The 15171-nt window shown below is 37.2% G+C and overlaps 1 protein-coding gene across 1 annotated transcript in view; it reads left to right on the top strand.

Moving 5' to 3' along the window:
• Positions 1 to 212: 212 nt before the first annotated feature.
• Positions 213 to 15171, top strand: part of LOC139317779 (lipase member M-like) — a 29253-nt gene continuing 14294 nt past the window's right edge. Inside the window, exons 1-5 of the mRNA XM_070944833.1 lie at positions 213 to 247; positions 3770 to 3878; positions 5398 to 5491; positions 6070 to 6268; positions 14022 to 14131. Of these exons, the coding sequence (XP_070800934.1) occupies positions 213 to 247; positions 3770 to 3878; positions 5398 to 5491; positions 6070 to 6268; positions 14022 to 14131 (547 nt within the window). The remainder of the gene's footprint in view (positions 248 to 3769; positions 3879 to 5397; positions 5492 to 6069; positions 6269 to 14021; positions 14132 to 15171) is intronic.

The following is a 15171-nucleotide window of genomic DNA, read 5'->3' as shown; positions in this document are numbered from 1 at the left end:
CTGTTGGGTTGAGTCAGAAGACATCAGCCAATAAGGTGTAAATATGAGCAAACAGCTGCTACATTCAGCAGGTTGCTACAGCTGGAAGGTGTGTACAGTTTATAAAAGGAGGTTTCCAGACTTGCTTGTGGAAAGAAAACATACCGTTTAGGAGAGGACATTGGTAGCTGGCCTGTATCTCATCAGGAATATTATTGTGTGCTGGGTTTGAAATGAGAAGAGGGAAAGAAAAGCAAGCAACATTAATGTAAGTTCTGTCATTGCTTCAATCAAGACATGTTTTTCAAAAAGCTTATTGATGAAATGGCATTTTCATATGTTGGAGGGAAAATCCACCAGTTTCAGTTCCAAGCTGGGAGAAAGACGCTGCAAATAACATGAAGGCTGATTGGAAAGCGGGTCCACTCATTGATGAAGCAGAATCACCAGCAGCATGTGGTTCTGGGACAGCTGACCAAATGGCTGAATAGGCGGATGGATCTTTATAGGTTTCTGTGACTTTGAAGTTTGAACTGTTCTCAGGGGTTGTGCAATGAAGGGGCTTGTATCTTTTGCTAAATAGGTTAATCCTATTATGTCCTAAAGGGAAATGTAATGTTCTGAGAATTTGGGTGGAGGAGAATGTAAATTTTAATCCCATTCCTGGAGGTGAAGTTCTTTTGTTTTGTGAATAGGCTGGCTCAATCTTTCTTAAGATGTGCAGATGAGTCTGTCATCCACACCTCTGTAACTGTCTGGTATGGTTCTGCAACCCAACAAGACAGACACAGACTTCAGAGGGTAATTAGAACTGCAGAAAAAACAATTACTACCAACCTGCCTATTTTATTCTATTTTATTCAATTTTTTTTAATGAGCACAAAATATCTGATGGGAGCTATTAAGAAAGACTGAGTCTGCCTTCTGTTTTTAAGAGCATGTTTATCCATTTTGCCTTTGGGGAAATATAATATTCCGCTTTTTAATATCTCCCAAAATATTTCATTCTTCTGGGGGAGAGGCTTCCCACACATTTTCCATGTCTAATGGATTTAAGTTGGATCCATGGCTCCTGGATGAATGTTTTTTGGGCGGGATTTTATTTAATTACTGATATTTATCTCATGGAATTCCTCCTCTTCCCCTCCCCTCCCAATCTTTCCCAGTTTAACTTTAATCCACATTCATAAAAGAGAATTATTTCTGTATCAAAATATTTTGAATTTAGTAACATTAAATATGAATTTAAAAATTAAATGAGACACATAGAAATGTGGTAGGTTTGCCACGAATTTCTAAGAAAAAAAATGTTATTTTAAATCTCACATGAGTAATTTTGCTCTGTTTTATTTCACATTTGAAGAAATAATGTATAAAGAAACAGATATTTCTCTACAATTACATCTCAATGGAGCACACTATATAATTATGTCCAGCATTTTTTGTTCAAGAAAATTATTCTCTTTCAAAAATAGAAAAATACATTTTAATAGTGTAGGATTGTGCTCTTTAGGCAAAAGGCAGATAGGATAAAATATCTGTGATCACTTTTGCGGATACTGTAATGTTTGAGTAATTGCTACATTTTTTGACCATATATATTTGACTGATGCTGTAGGAAAACTAGAACTATTCCTTCCTTCCTTCCTTCCTTCCTTCCTTCCTTCCTTCCTTCCTTCCTTCCTTCCTTCCTTCCTTCCTCCTTCCTTCCTTCCTTCCTTCCTTCCTTCCTTCCTGTAGCAATCTCTGGTCTACGTATTTAAGTTTTAGAGCTATTTTGAAAAACTAAAATCATAATACCATTTAAGATATATTTTAAATTTTATTTTATTTTTTAAAATCCCACTTTTATTACTTTTTATACATTACCTTTATTACTTTATTACTGCTATTTTTTAAATAACTAACTAACTAACTAACTAACTAACTAACTAACTAACTAACTCAAGGTGGCAAACATAATACTTGTTCCTCTTATTGTATTCACAACAACCCTGGACTGGCTCAAAGTAACCCAGCTGGTTTTCATGCGGAAGATGGGACTAGAACTCACAGAATCCCAGCTTTTAGCCTGGTGCCTTAACCATCTGATTAAATGAACTAGAGACATATCATAACATTTGGGTCTTTGGAATTTGCCCAGAGACTCCACATGAAGTAAATTCAATCTGGGAGCAGTTCTCAGAACAAAGTGACTTGGGTTCCTCCTGGCATTGATAAGAAGAAACCTTTTCTCTTCTCAATGAAATGACCCAGAGGGCTATTTAGGATCCAGTTTATGCAATTAGTATCTTTTGTCCATGGAGTGATGTGTTATTTGAAAAGTTTTCTTTCTCAGATTATTTTTACCAAATGCATTTTAGGTGTTACGCTGTACATCAATATGATTTTCTATATATAAAATGACTGCAGAAGATTCTGTAGTAAAAAAATATCTGCAGTCTATTACCATGCTATAGTCATTATTATGTTTATATTAAGATTTCATTTTCTTCATCTTCCAAATGTAGCTTTTCTGATGTATACTTAATTATGCAATTATTTTTCAGGTGACTTCATTGGTTTCTTCGTTTTGTCCCTGCCCCACATCCTCCGGCCAATTGCAACATCTTAACTGGTTTATATTTAAAGTCATGCCTATACTAAAATGAATAATTGTTTTACATTTTATTCATCTATCCATCCATCCATCCATCCAGGGATGAAATCCAGCAGGTGCTGACAGGTTATGGAGGATCGGTAGCAGAAATTCTGAGCAGTTCAGAGAACTGGCAAATACCACCTCTGGCTGGCCCCAGAGTGGGGTGGGAATAGAGATTTTACAATATTCTTCCCCCTGGAGTGGGATGGGAATGGAGATTTTGCAGTATCCTTGCCCTGCCACACCCACCAAGTCACGCCCACCAAGCCACACCACGCCCATAGAACCGGTAGTAAAAGAATTTGGATTTCACCACTGCATCTATCTATCTATCTATCTATCTATCTATCTATCTATCTATCTATCTATCATCTATCTATCTTTTTTACAAATAACTCAAGGCAGAGAACACATCCAACACCCCTTCCTCTTCCTATTTCCCCCACAAAATAGCAACCCAGTTATATCGAGAGAGAGTGCAACTTGCCCCAAATTACCCAGCTGGCTTTCATGGCTAAGGCAGGACTTGAACTGTCAAACTTGATTCCATGAGGGCCACATCAGGGTTGTGTTTGACCTCAGAGGGCCAGGATGTGTGTGGTCAGGGGGGCGTGGCCAGCTTGACATCACTCATGTCAGGGGCTCTGTTTTCGCTGGCAGAGGGCCGGTCCTTTACTGTTTCCAGGCCAGTCCTGCGGGCCGGATATAAGCACCCCGTGGGCTGGATCCGGCCTGTGGACCTTGAGTTTGATACCTCTGCGCTAGCAAACTGGCTCTCATTATATTTTGCGATTGTGTGACTATCCATAAATTTACTTAATAAATATATTTACAGGGCTGTAAAGATTATAGGACTTAAAGAATTTAAAAGGAGCACTTTTCAGAGTTTTGCAGCTGTGAAGCACTGGTCTCAAAATATTATAGTAGCGATTGTCCTTTGGAATTCCTATATGGCTGCTTCAAAGACTGTCCTGTGTTTGAAAGTACAGCCTCACTCCATTTATTGCCCCAGCAGAAATATCTGCAGTTAACCAAATTTCTCATTTAGAATTTTTACATAATACTTTTTGTTAGATATATCTAGTATGAATACATATTTCAGAAAAACATGTATCTTTTTCCATTGGTAATTACTCCATTGTTTTATAGATGTTTCACCCTGTGGATGCTGATTGCTATGACAGCTATACAAGGAAATTTGAGTTCAGAAGAAGTGAATGGCAAAACGTTGATGAATCCTGAATCATTTATGAACATAGTAAGTTGAGCTCTTAGAATCGTAATCAGTACTCATCCAAGCATGTTAGACAGGATGGGCCGCTTCTACTCCTCCTTTCTTTTAAACACTATCACCTTATAGGATCTAAGAAGTATGTCTTTTCTATGGCAGCCTCTGCCCTATGCAATGCTCTTCTCCCTGAAATTTGGCAGCCTTCTACCCTCCTAACCTTCTGAAAACTTGGTGTTTTCCTCTAGTGAGGAGACTGCAAGTTCAGAAAATCCAGATAACAGATACCTCCCTAATTCCCTCAATTCTAAGAAAGAGAAGGAAGTCCAGTACAATCAGATTTACAAGATTCTTTTATTAGAGTGATTCTCAACAACAATAACTTCAGCTTTCCCTTGGAGTTGATTTCCCCTACTGATCAAATTAGTGGGACTGACACAAAGGAAAGCACAGTGGTCCCAAGTGAGTGGATGTAGGTTTAAACCTTTAAAGCAGGGGTCTCCAATCTTGGCAACTTTAAGCCTGGTGGACTTCAACTCCCAGAATTCCCCAGCCAGCAAAGCAAAGCAGAACACAAAAGAGGAGTAAAATTGTGTCACACTCCCTTCCCCAAGTTGAGTTTGACACTTTCCTTCCCCAGGGGAAATTACCAAAAGAAACACTGTTAAATTAATCAAATACCCCATCAGGTATCTCAATCACAAAAGCTCGGAAGGGTATAAAAATCAGCATACTCACCTCCTGGTCAGCCCGGTACCCAATTTTGTTGTCACTGTGGTCCTCTGGCTTTCCTGCAGCTAGTTTCCAAGTCACTCATTCCGTTCTCATATTGTCCTGGCTTTAGTGAAGGAACTGAAGATGTTCTTCTCACAACATATTAGCAAGCCAAATAAATATTTTATCAAAGAAACAAGGAGGTGTGATGATACTTTTTTAACCTATTCGGTGCAGTTTTAAAGGTTGAAATTTTCATATTCAGTTCCACCCATAAGTAAGGTGACATGAAGCTTGCATTCCAGACCATCTTAAATATTCTGCCTCGTGTTAAATATACTTGGTTAAGCAGTCTTGTTGTCTGAGGAGTTAGCAACACATGAGTGCTTCTGGGCCTTGAAGTTAATTCAGGTTTGGAGGGCAGATTACTAGGCAGACTAAGAAGTCATAAAGCATCTCAGAAGGAGGCAATGCCAAATTTCTTCTTAATTGCTGCCAGGATTTTATGTAGGATATGGTCAAAAAAAGTCAAAATGGCAGTCACAACAGTGGTTCAAATCTCTGCTATGCAAGATACATGAAAAAATAGTTTGATCACAGTTGTGGCCCCAAGTGTTGACAAGAAAACTCAATATATCCATATCATCACCAGACGTTGATCTTGACTCAATAATATCTGATTTTTTTAAAAAAAATTATTTTCCTCATCAATTCAGCCATGATTTATGTATTTTTCTGATGTAATCATTTCCTAGATAATTTCTGTTCCATGTACTGTATGTTCATTGTACCATAATCCATTCTACATTATAGATTTGTCTTTCAATCTTTACAGAGTGAAAGAATCAGATATTGGGGATATTGTTGTGAAGAATACGAGATCCTTACAGAAGATGGCTATTACCTAAATGTGAACAGAATTCCGGGAGGTAAAAAAAAAAAAAAGCAGAAATAAAAATTTACGGTCTGGGTACTTCTTGGGAAACAGAGCAGGGGTGTTTATTCACATCAACCTCTCTTCATGTATTCCTTGAAGAAAAACAGTATCGAAATGTCATTTCCCATCCAACACAGTTTTATGCAATTCTGATTCTAAAGGTAAAGGTAAAGGTTCCCCTTGCACATATGTGCTAGTCGTTTCCAACTCTAGGGGGCGGTGCTCATCTCCGTTTCAAAGCCGAAGAGCCAGCACTGTCCGAAGACGTCTCTGTGGTCATGTGGCAGAATGACTAAACACCAAAGGTGCACGGAACATTGTTAACTTCCGAACAAAGGAGGTCCCTATTTTTCTACTTGCATTTTTTACATGCTTTCAAACTGCTAGGTTGGCAGAAGCTGGGACAAGTAATGGGAGCTCACCTCGTTACGTGGCACTAGGGATTTGAACCGCTGAACTGCTGACCTTTTGATCGACAAGCTCAGCATCTTACCCACTGAGCCACCGTGCCCCTATTCTGATTCTATGAACCTTATAATTAAAAATCTGACATAAGAAATTCTTTTTCAGGCAATAAGTCTGCTATATTATTAATGCATGGACTAACTATGGAGGGTAGTGTGTGGATATCAAATTTACCCCACCAGAGCCTGGGCTTCATACTAGCAGATGCTGGATATGATGTATGGATTGGAAATAGCAGAGGAAACTTCTGGTCTAGAAGACACAAGCACCTTTCAGTTAATGAAACAGAATTTTGGAATTTCAGGTTAGTTTTTAAAATGTAGCTCTTACTGAAGTTGGTTATTGGTCAATTGATTACTCAACCAATTAATCGATTCAAAGGTCAATTAAAGAATACCCTGCGGAAATAATCAGGAATTCAGCCAGTTCAGGTGATTATAGGTTTATTGCATGCTAAAGCTCTCTTAGAGAATCTGAATTACTCTGACAGTAAAAGCAAATAGGTGGTAGATAAGAATCGATGTAAATAGACTTCCGGCGGCAACCTCAGCGCGTTAGGGACAAAAGGGACGGCGCTCCGTTCCTGAGTCTCTAACAATCCCACATCTGGAGCCGAAATAGGCGCTATCGTTCTCGGAGGGATTGATAGTTTAAAGGGGAACGTCTTAGGACCTCGGAGGAGACCGCAACTCCCTCGAAGGTACAAGACAAACCCTTAATCCAGAGTGAGGAAAAACCAGGCTTTCGAGACTGGCCGGAGGCGCTGACAACTCCGTGAGTGGGAAGCGAAGATTGAAAAAAGAAAAGAAGTCATCAACAGAGGACTTTAACCTAAAAAAACCCAAAAAGCATTTGATGAAGAAGCAGACGCTGGTGGCAGAGATACCGGGAAAAGACATTAGAGAAGCAGCGGCAGAAAAGATCGAGCGGATTGGAGCCATTTTGAACAGAGATGACAGCGCAAAAACTTTGAACAGCCGAGAGAAAAGAGAGAGCGACAAGAATTGCGGAGGATTTAACTCCGATATAACCGGATTTTATAGGGGTGGACTGGATCGAGAGGACTAAACTGAGAATAAGAATAAGAACAGATCTTGCGAGATTGAAGGAAATTAAGAGAGAGTGAGGAGACTGGTGTGCCGGAGATCGGAAGGAAATAAAGAGAGAGTGAGGAGAGCGGTGTGTCGGAGATAGGAAGGAGGATTCTGGACGGACTTCTAAAAACTGATTGCATTGGACTCTATTGGCTTCGGCCGGGCAGATTGGATTAAATTGGAAAACCGAGTGTGAAACAGACTGAGGAGAGCGGTGTGCCGGAGATCGGAAGGAGGATTGAAGGAAATAAAGGGAGTGTGAGGAGAGCGGTGTCCCAGAGATCGGAAGGAGGATTCTGGACAGTTCCTAAAAACTGATTGCATTGGACTCTATTGGTTTCGGCCGGGCAGATTGGACTGAATTGGAAAACTGAGTGTGAAATAGACTGAAGGAGAGTGTGGACATTGCATTGACAGAGACGAAACAAACTTTGATACAACGTACTTTGAGCGGACTCTTAGAAGCTACCAATATTTTCACCATTTCCACTGGCACTCTTCTAAAAAACTGGGATATATAACGATCTAACCGTTAAATATCGAACTATTTAACTATTGAACCACTGAAACAACTGGTGAACAAATGGACAATATAGCTATTAATGGTCTGGCTTAATCTTATCATAATATATTAGAACGCAATAGAATTGAAAAGAATATTTAATAATTTAGTAGTTTTTCTTTCTTCTTTTTTCTGTTGGTGACTATATAGGAATAAGTTGATTATAATAATAACAAGTTGATCACTCAAACAACCATAGAGTACTACATGTGTGATAAATATTGATTGAAAGCTAATTAATTTAAACAATTTAATACAGTTATAACAATTAAGATAACTAGCAATATAAATTGATATAGAATTGATTTTAGAATTACTACAAATACTGCTAGTGAAATAGATCTTTTAACTTGCAATTAATTTAAGAATAAGGTAATTTATGAATTGCTAGAAACGTGCCCTTTCCCCGCTGTTTTCCCCATTTCTACCTTCCCTCCCCCTGCTTTTCTCTTCTTTCTATATATATTATTATATTGCTGATTGCTGATTAGAAGTATTTCCACTAATATTAATCCCAACAATAACGTTTCATTTAAGCCATTAACATAAAATAGGCAATACATAATTATATGAAATTGTGGACAAGACTAACACGTACAATAGACATAGCTACTTCAAGTATATCAACTACTATTAAAACAACCAAAAAGGTACCCCAAACTCAAACACTACTAGTAGCCTCCCCAGTACAGCAAAAGACGGGAGAAGAAAAGACCAATACTATCATAGGCATGCAGAATATACAGGCTGCCCTCGCAATGATACAAGAGGGAATGAAAAGGATGGAAGATAAGATGACGCTAAATCACGATGAAACTAGAAAAAACCATGAACAATTGCGACTGGATGTAGGAGAAATTAAAGATGACATCAGAAATATAGATGAGAAGATAGTGAAAATCCAGCAAAATATCATAGAAAATGAACAGAGAATACATAAAGTGGAGGAAAAAACAGAAGCTACAGCCTTGAGGCTGGAGAGGCTGGAGAACCAACAAACGATGAGGAGCCGGGACACCGAAGATGCACTCACGTTTCTTGAAATGGAAAAGGCATCCTTCTTCCTTAGATTCCAAAATATAGAAGAACAGAGAGATGAAGACCTGGGCGAGATTATGATCGAAATACTGGCAAAGGCAACACACAAAGATAAGGACGAAATTAGAAATGGAATTGATGAAATTTACAGAGCCTTTACAAATTATGCAAGGAGAAACAAACTCCCCAAAGAAGTCCATATTAGGTTTACAAAAAAAACAATGAGAGAAGAAATATATAGAAGAATGAGAGAGGAGACAGTTATGTACAAAGGGAGGGAAGTTCTAACATTGAAACAAGTACCGAGAAGAGCCAGAGACAGGAGAAGAGACTACAATTTCTTAAGTAGACAACTGAATAAACTCAAGATAAAATTTAGATGGCTCATACCGGAAGGCCTACTTATTTCATGGGAAGGAAGGAAAATCAGAATAGATACAATAGAAAAAGCTCAAGACTTTATGGACCAATATCTAGGAAATGAAGGAGAACAGGAAAGCAGAGATAGTAGAGAAGAACATAACCCAAGTGACCAAGAGACACAAATGACAAACAAGGAAGACAAAGAACAAAAGAAGGGAAGGTTGGAGAAGGAGCAAACAGTGGGGATCTCACAAAGAGTTACAAGAAACACAACAAAGCTCAAAATAACAGACAAATAAACACTAGCGGAAATGGAAGAAGAAATAAGGCTCATTTCCATAAATATAAATGGTTTAAACTCACCAAGCAAAAGACATCAAATGTTTACAAGGTTGCAAAAATTAGAGGCAGACATAATTACATTACAAGAAGTACACATAAGAAAACAACAGAAAAAACTACTTGAAAATAAAAAATTAGGAGTAATATATACATCTTTAGGAGATTGCAAAAAAAGGGGAGTGGTAACATATATTAGAGATCATATAAGATCTAAACTGATTTACACTGATAAAGAAGGCTGAGTCTTAATGGTAGAACTAAAATTGGAAATAAAAACAATATTGTTAGTAGCTATTTACGCTCCAAATGGAAACCAATTAGATTTTTACAAAAAATTACATGACAAACTAAAGGAGTTGGACTACGAAAATGTATGCATTGTCGGCGACTTTAACGCGATAGTAAACTTACGAGAAGATTACCACAGCACTAGGAAGAATAAAATTAAAAGGAAGACATTGCCACAAACATTCAAAGATTTAGTACAAGAAATGAGCCTACACGACACCTGGCGAGAAATAAATACCAAAACAAAACAATATACATATTTCTTGGGCCCACATCAATCGTGGTCCAGACTGGATATGGCTTGGATGACACCTCAACTAAGTAAAGAAACACACGAAGTAGAAATTATGTCTAGTATATGGGCTGATCACAATCCTATCAAAATAGTCTGGAAAGGTTTCCGAAAACAGAAGAGATGGAAAATGAACACAAGTATAATAAAGGAAAAAGAATATCAGCAAATGATAGAAAAGGAAATCAAGATATTTCTACAAATAAATACAAAAGACACAACATCTTTACAAAACCTATGGGATACCACGAAAGCCTATATTAGAGGCCTAACTATTGCATATATGGCAAGAAAGAAAAAGGAGAAACAAAGAATCAGAAATGAATTATTGGAAGAAATTAAGACAGAGGAACTTAAATTACAACAACAGCCCAACAACACGAGTGTGCTACAAAAGCTAAATTTGGCCAAACATAAACTGAATCTAACCACAAAAACTGAATTGGCACAGAAAATAAGAATGGTAAAACAAAATAATTTTGAACATGCTAACAAAACTGGACGCTGGTTAGCATATAAGCTAAAAAAGCAAACAGAAAAAAGAATTATACACCAACTCCAAGACGAATCAGGAACTCTTTACCACACACATCTGGAGAAGAAAAACATAGCCAAAATTTTTTTTCAAAAACTTTATTGCCAGGAAGAGGTCCCGGAAGACCAAATAAAAAAATACCTCCAAAAAACCAATCTTATGCACTTCACAGAAGATCACAGAGAGATGTTAAACCGGCCCATAACAATGCTGGAACTAATGGAAGCCCGCAAAAAACAAAAGAACAATAAGACTCCAGGACTGGATGGAATTCCTACTGAATTCTATAAACTTTGTCAACAGTCGATAGACCAAATACTGTTACAAGTTTTTAATGAAGCACTACTGATAGCAGAAATTCCAAAATCTTGGACAGAAACTATTATTACATTAATACACAAAGAAGACTCAGATCCGACGCAAATTAAAAATTACAGACCAATTTCATTACTCAACGTGGACTATAAGCTATTCATGTCAATACTAGCTCAGAGACTCAAAGCAATAATACATAACTATATACATCCAGACCAAAATGGTTTCATACCTAAAAGACAAATAAAGAATAATTTGAGAATGATTATAAATATTCTGGAATACTATGATCAGAAGATAGACAGAGAAATGGCCATAATCTCCCTTGATGCCCAGAAGGCTTTTGACAATTTGAATTGGTCTTTTTTCACAAAACAACTTGAACTAATGAACTGTGGAGAGAAATTTCATAATCTGATTAAAAAAATTTATTCCCAACAAACAGCAAAAATCTCAATAAACGGTGACATGACACAAATTTTTGATATTCAGAAAGGAGTACGACAAGGATGTCCCATGTCACCGCTAATATTTATAATAGCATTGGAGGTATTATTAAACGAAATAAGGAATGAGGAAGAAATCAAAGGACTCAAGATCCGGGGAGAGGAGTACAAATTACTCGCCTTTGCAGACAATGTAATTTTCAACTTGGAAAACCCAAGACAATCTGGACCCAGACTGATGTCGATGATAGAACAATACGGGGAAGTCGCGGGCCTCAAAATAAACAAACAAAAAACAAAATTAATGACGAAAAATATGACCCAGACTCAGAGATCGGAATTAGAAGAAGAATTAGGAATCCAATTAGTAAAGAAGATTTACTATTTAGGTATTTGGCTGACGGCGAAAGCAACCACGATCAAAGAAGACAATTACATGAAATTACTAAAAGAAATTAAAAAAGACCTGGAAATCTGGAACAGGCTACAATTGTCATTGATGGGCAGAATCAGTTCAATTAAAATGAATATATTACCGAGGGTACTATATCTATACCAGGTAGTACCATTACATCCAGGAAGGGACTTCTTCAAAAATCTCAACAAAATTACAATGACCTATATATGGCAGGGAAAGAAGGCCAGAATTAAGATTAAAGCGCTACAAGACACACGAGACAGAGGAGGCCTTGCAGTACCAGACTGGGAGCTATATTATAAAGCAGCCGGATTGACCTGGATTAAAGAATGGATGAGATTAGATGACAAAAGAATGTTATATCTAGAAGGCTTTGATCTCATACGAGGATGGCATGCGTTCCTATGGGATGGACCAGACAAACAACACATGTACTTCCAAAGACACATAATTCGGGCCTCACTCTTCAAGATTTGGCAGGGAATTAAGAAAACTTATTATACTAAAATACCAAAATGGTGGTCCCCGATGGAGGCATTGATATTTCCAAATACCCTTGAAATCGGAAAGATAATGAGATACCAAGATTTACTGAATCATGAAGGAGAACTCACTCCAAGACATCAACTCCAAAATGGCGATATAAATATTGATTGGTGGCACTACACTCAAATACACTCAAGATACAATGCGGATAAAATCAAATATGGAATTGCAAAAGATCTGAACGAACTGGACAGAATTTTATTAGGAGCAGACCAGAAAATGATTACTAAAACATATAACTACCTTTTGAGAGACAAATTAATAGAAGAAACAGTTAAACATAATATGACAATGTGGGCCAGGGACATAATATTCAATTGGCAGACTGGGAGAAATTATGGAAGCAGAACATAAAAATGACAAGAGCCACATCTTACAAGGAGAACCTCATTAAGATGTTTTATAGATGGCACTTACCACCAGCCCGACTTGCCAAAATACACCCAAACACTTCGGCGTTGTGTTGGAAATGTAAATCAAAAAAGGGGACATATTATCACACTTGGTGGAAATGTAGGAAAGCCCAACACTATTGGCAAGATATAAAAAATATTATCGAAGAAATAACGAACATTCAAATAGAAAACAGTCCAGAATTTTTTCTATTTGGCATGATAACGGCACAACATCTTAAGGAAACGAAATATCTCATCATACATATCTTGACAGCAGCAAGACTACTGTTCGTGCAAAACTGGAAATCAGACCAACTCCCATCCAAAGACAAAATCGTTGCAAAGATAACAGAGTGTGCTGAAATGGACAGATTGACGCTGGAACTCCAGGAAAAGGAAGAAAGCGAATACTATCTTGTATGGCACCAATGGTATCAATGGCTGGAAAGGAAAATCAGCAAAAATGTAGAGGACAGAAATTAGGGTAAAGACTTTCACAAGGAGATGAACCCATAAGAAATGTAAATTTGTAGTGAAAAGTTATAACATTGGAATTAGACATTTAATATTTACTCTTTATTAAACTATATAAGCTCAATGACATATATTCTGTTGATGACAAAAGCGTAAATATAAAATGTTAGGTGGGTTTGTAGGTGGTGGGTTTTTTGTTTGTCTTTGTATTGTATTGTCTTTATATCTGTGTTTATATTTTAATAATAAAAAAAAATTTAAAAAAAAAAGAATCGATGTAAATAAAATAAATAAAATTTTATGTAGAGATCTTAACTGTTCCTTTAGCCATCAAGAAACAAATATTTGTAATCTTCAACATACTCTTGTTTGTTTCCAATGAAGCAGTGACAAGCTTTTGGGCTGAACAGTGTGGTATAGAAAACCAGATCATGACCATTCAGCCCAAAAGTTCTTCATCCTTTTCCTTAACAATGGGTTAATTGTGGTTTAATTGGCCAGAAGGAACAAGAGTCAAGGAAGCCTGGATCTTTTCTTGCATTCTATTATATACTACAGTGATTGCTAACTTACAATTTTATTCAAACTTGTTTGGTTGCAGTTAGCTATTAGTTGACCTAAAAAGCATTTCTATCTTCTCTTCATCCAGATCGATTTGTTATTTGCATATTCTGTTGGTTAAATATACTTGTTAATGATTTGCAAAGGGGAAAGCCATAGCACATGATGGGATGCATTGATAAATAGTTTTTTTCCAAGGCTGGTCATTCAAGTCTCCCAATACTCCCCAATTGCTGCTGTAATTTAATTCCCAGAATTAAAGACTTTTCCAGTTTTTTGCATAATGTGTCCAAAGTAATATACTTTGAGTCTGTACCCCAGGAGAGAACTTTGGGTTGATTAGCACACAACACAATTTATATTTTACATGGCATCTTTACATTTGCAGTTTTCATGAAATGGGCATCTATGACCTTACTGCCATGACAGAGTTTATTTTACAAAAAACGGGACAGCAGAAGATTTTTTATGCTGGTCATTCTTTGGGATCCGCAATAGGTAAGTTGATGATTTGCCATTCTTTTTACCGGAAGGTTTTCCTGATACCTATAAAATCACTAACCAATTTCAGAGAAAAACTTGTTGCCAGCTATATACTATCCCCCATATTGGCATCAGAGAGATTGATCCAGTGCTGAAATTACTTTTGGCTGCTTGAAGAATGGAGATGCCATCCTAGCAATGACCAAATGGTTTAAGTGTCAATACCACATATGTGCATTTTCCCCATCTTGAGCTGTCTAGAGTTTTACACTCTAGAGCCTAGAACCTAAAAGCCCATTTTTCCTCTGACAAAAGAGCCAATCTCTAGTTCCTATTTGCCTTCTTTCCTTTTTCCTGATTTTTTTCTCCAGATAGCTCATGATGCATATATCTTTGCCCAGCCAGTACCATTTTTAATTCAAGGTTGCTAATCCCACAGCCTCTCTCACCATTTAGAAAACTATTTTTATTAAAGCCAGTTGGAATCCCTTTTTAAATCATGTCACACTTGTGATGACATCAAACTCAATGAAAAGTTGAAGTCTCCTTCCCCACCCTCATTGACTTCTGAGATGAATTCCTGAATTGAGGGTAGAAGGAATAATATATGAATGAGAAGGAATTATATATGAATGAGTTAAAACATATATTCTATTGGCACATATGAGGTCAGACATGAGAGCTTTCCATGAGGTGATACAAATTACAAAAACAATGGTGTGAAATAACAAAGAAAGCATTTCATGGACATAGTTATTTTCAAGAAAGTTAATTTTATGGATTTATTTTATTGGCCTTGCTTTCCAGAGTCTATGTTCATCTCCTAATATCTTTTCCTGGGTTTACCAATATTCCTTGGCTTTCTAAGTATTTTCATGGGCATCCTTCAGTCTCAAGAGGGACTGGGGGAATCCCAGTCATGGGGGAGCCTGCACAATTTATGGTTTCCCAATTCGAGGAAAGAAATCCAGGCAGGGAAATGTTTTGCTTGCCAAAACCAATGCCATATTTTCTCCTTCATTTAGGAAAATATAAAGTTCAGCAAATGATCTTGG

This window comes from Pituophis catenifer, unplaced genomic scaffold, assembly GCF_029215685.1.
Source record: "Pituophis catenifer annectens isolate HBS135680 unplaced genomic scaffold, rPitCat1.0.hap2 SCAF_6, whole genome shotgun sequence".
NCBI lineage: Eukaryota > Metazoa > Chordata > Lepidosauria > Squamata > Colubridae > Pituophis > Pituophis catenifer.
Note: the sequence above shows the minus strand (reverse complement) of the source record. Positions and strands in the feature narration are given on the sequence as shown.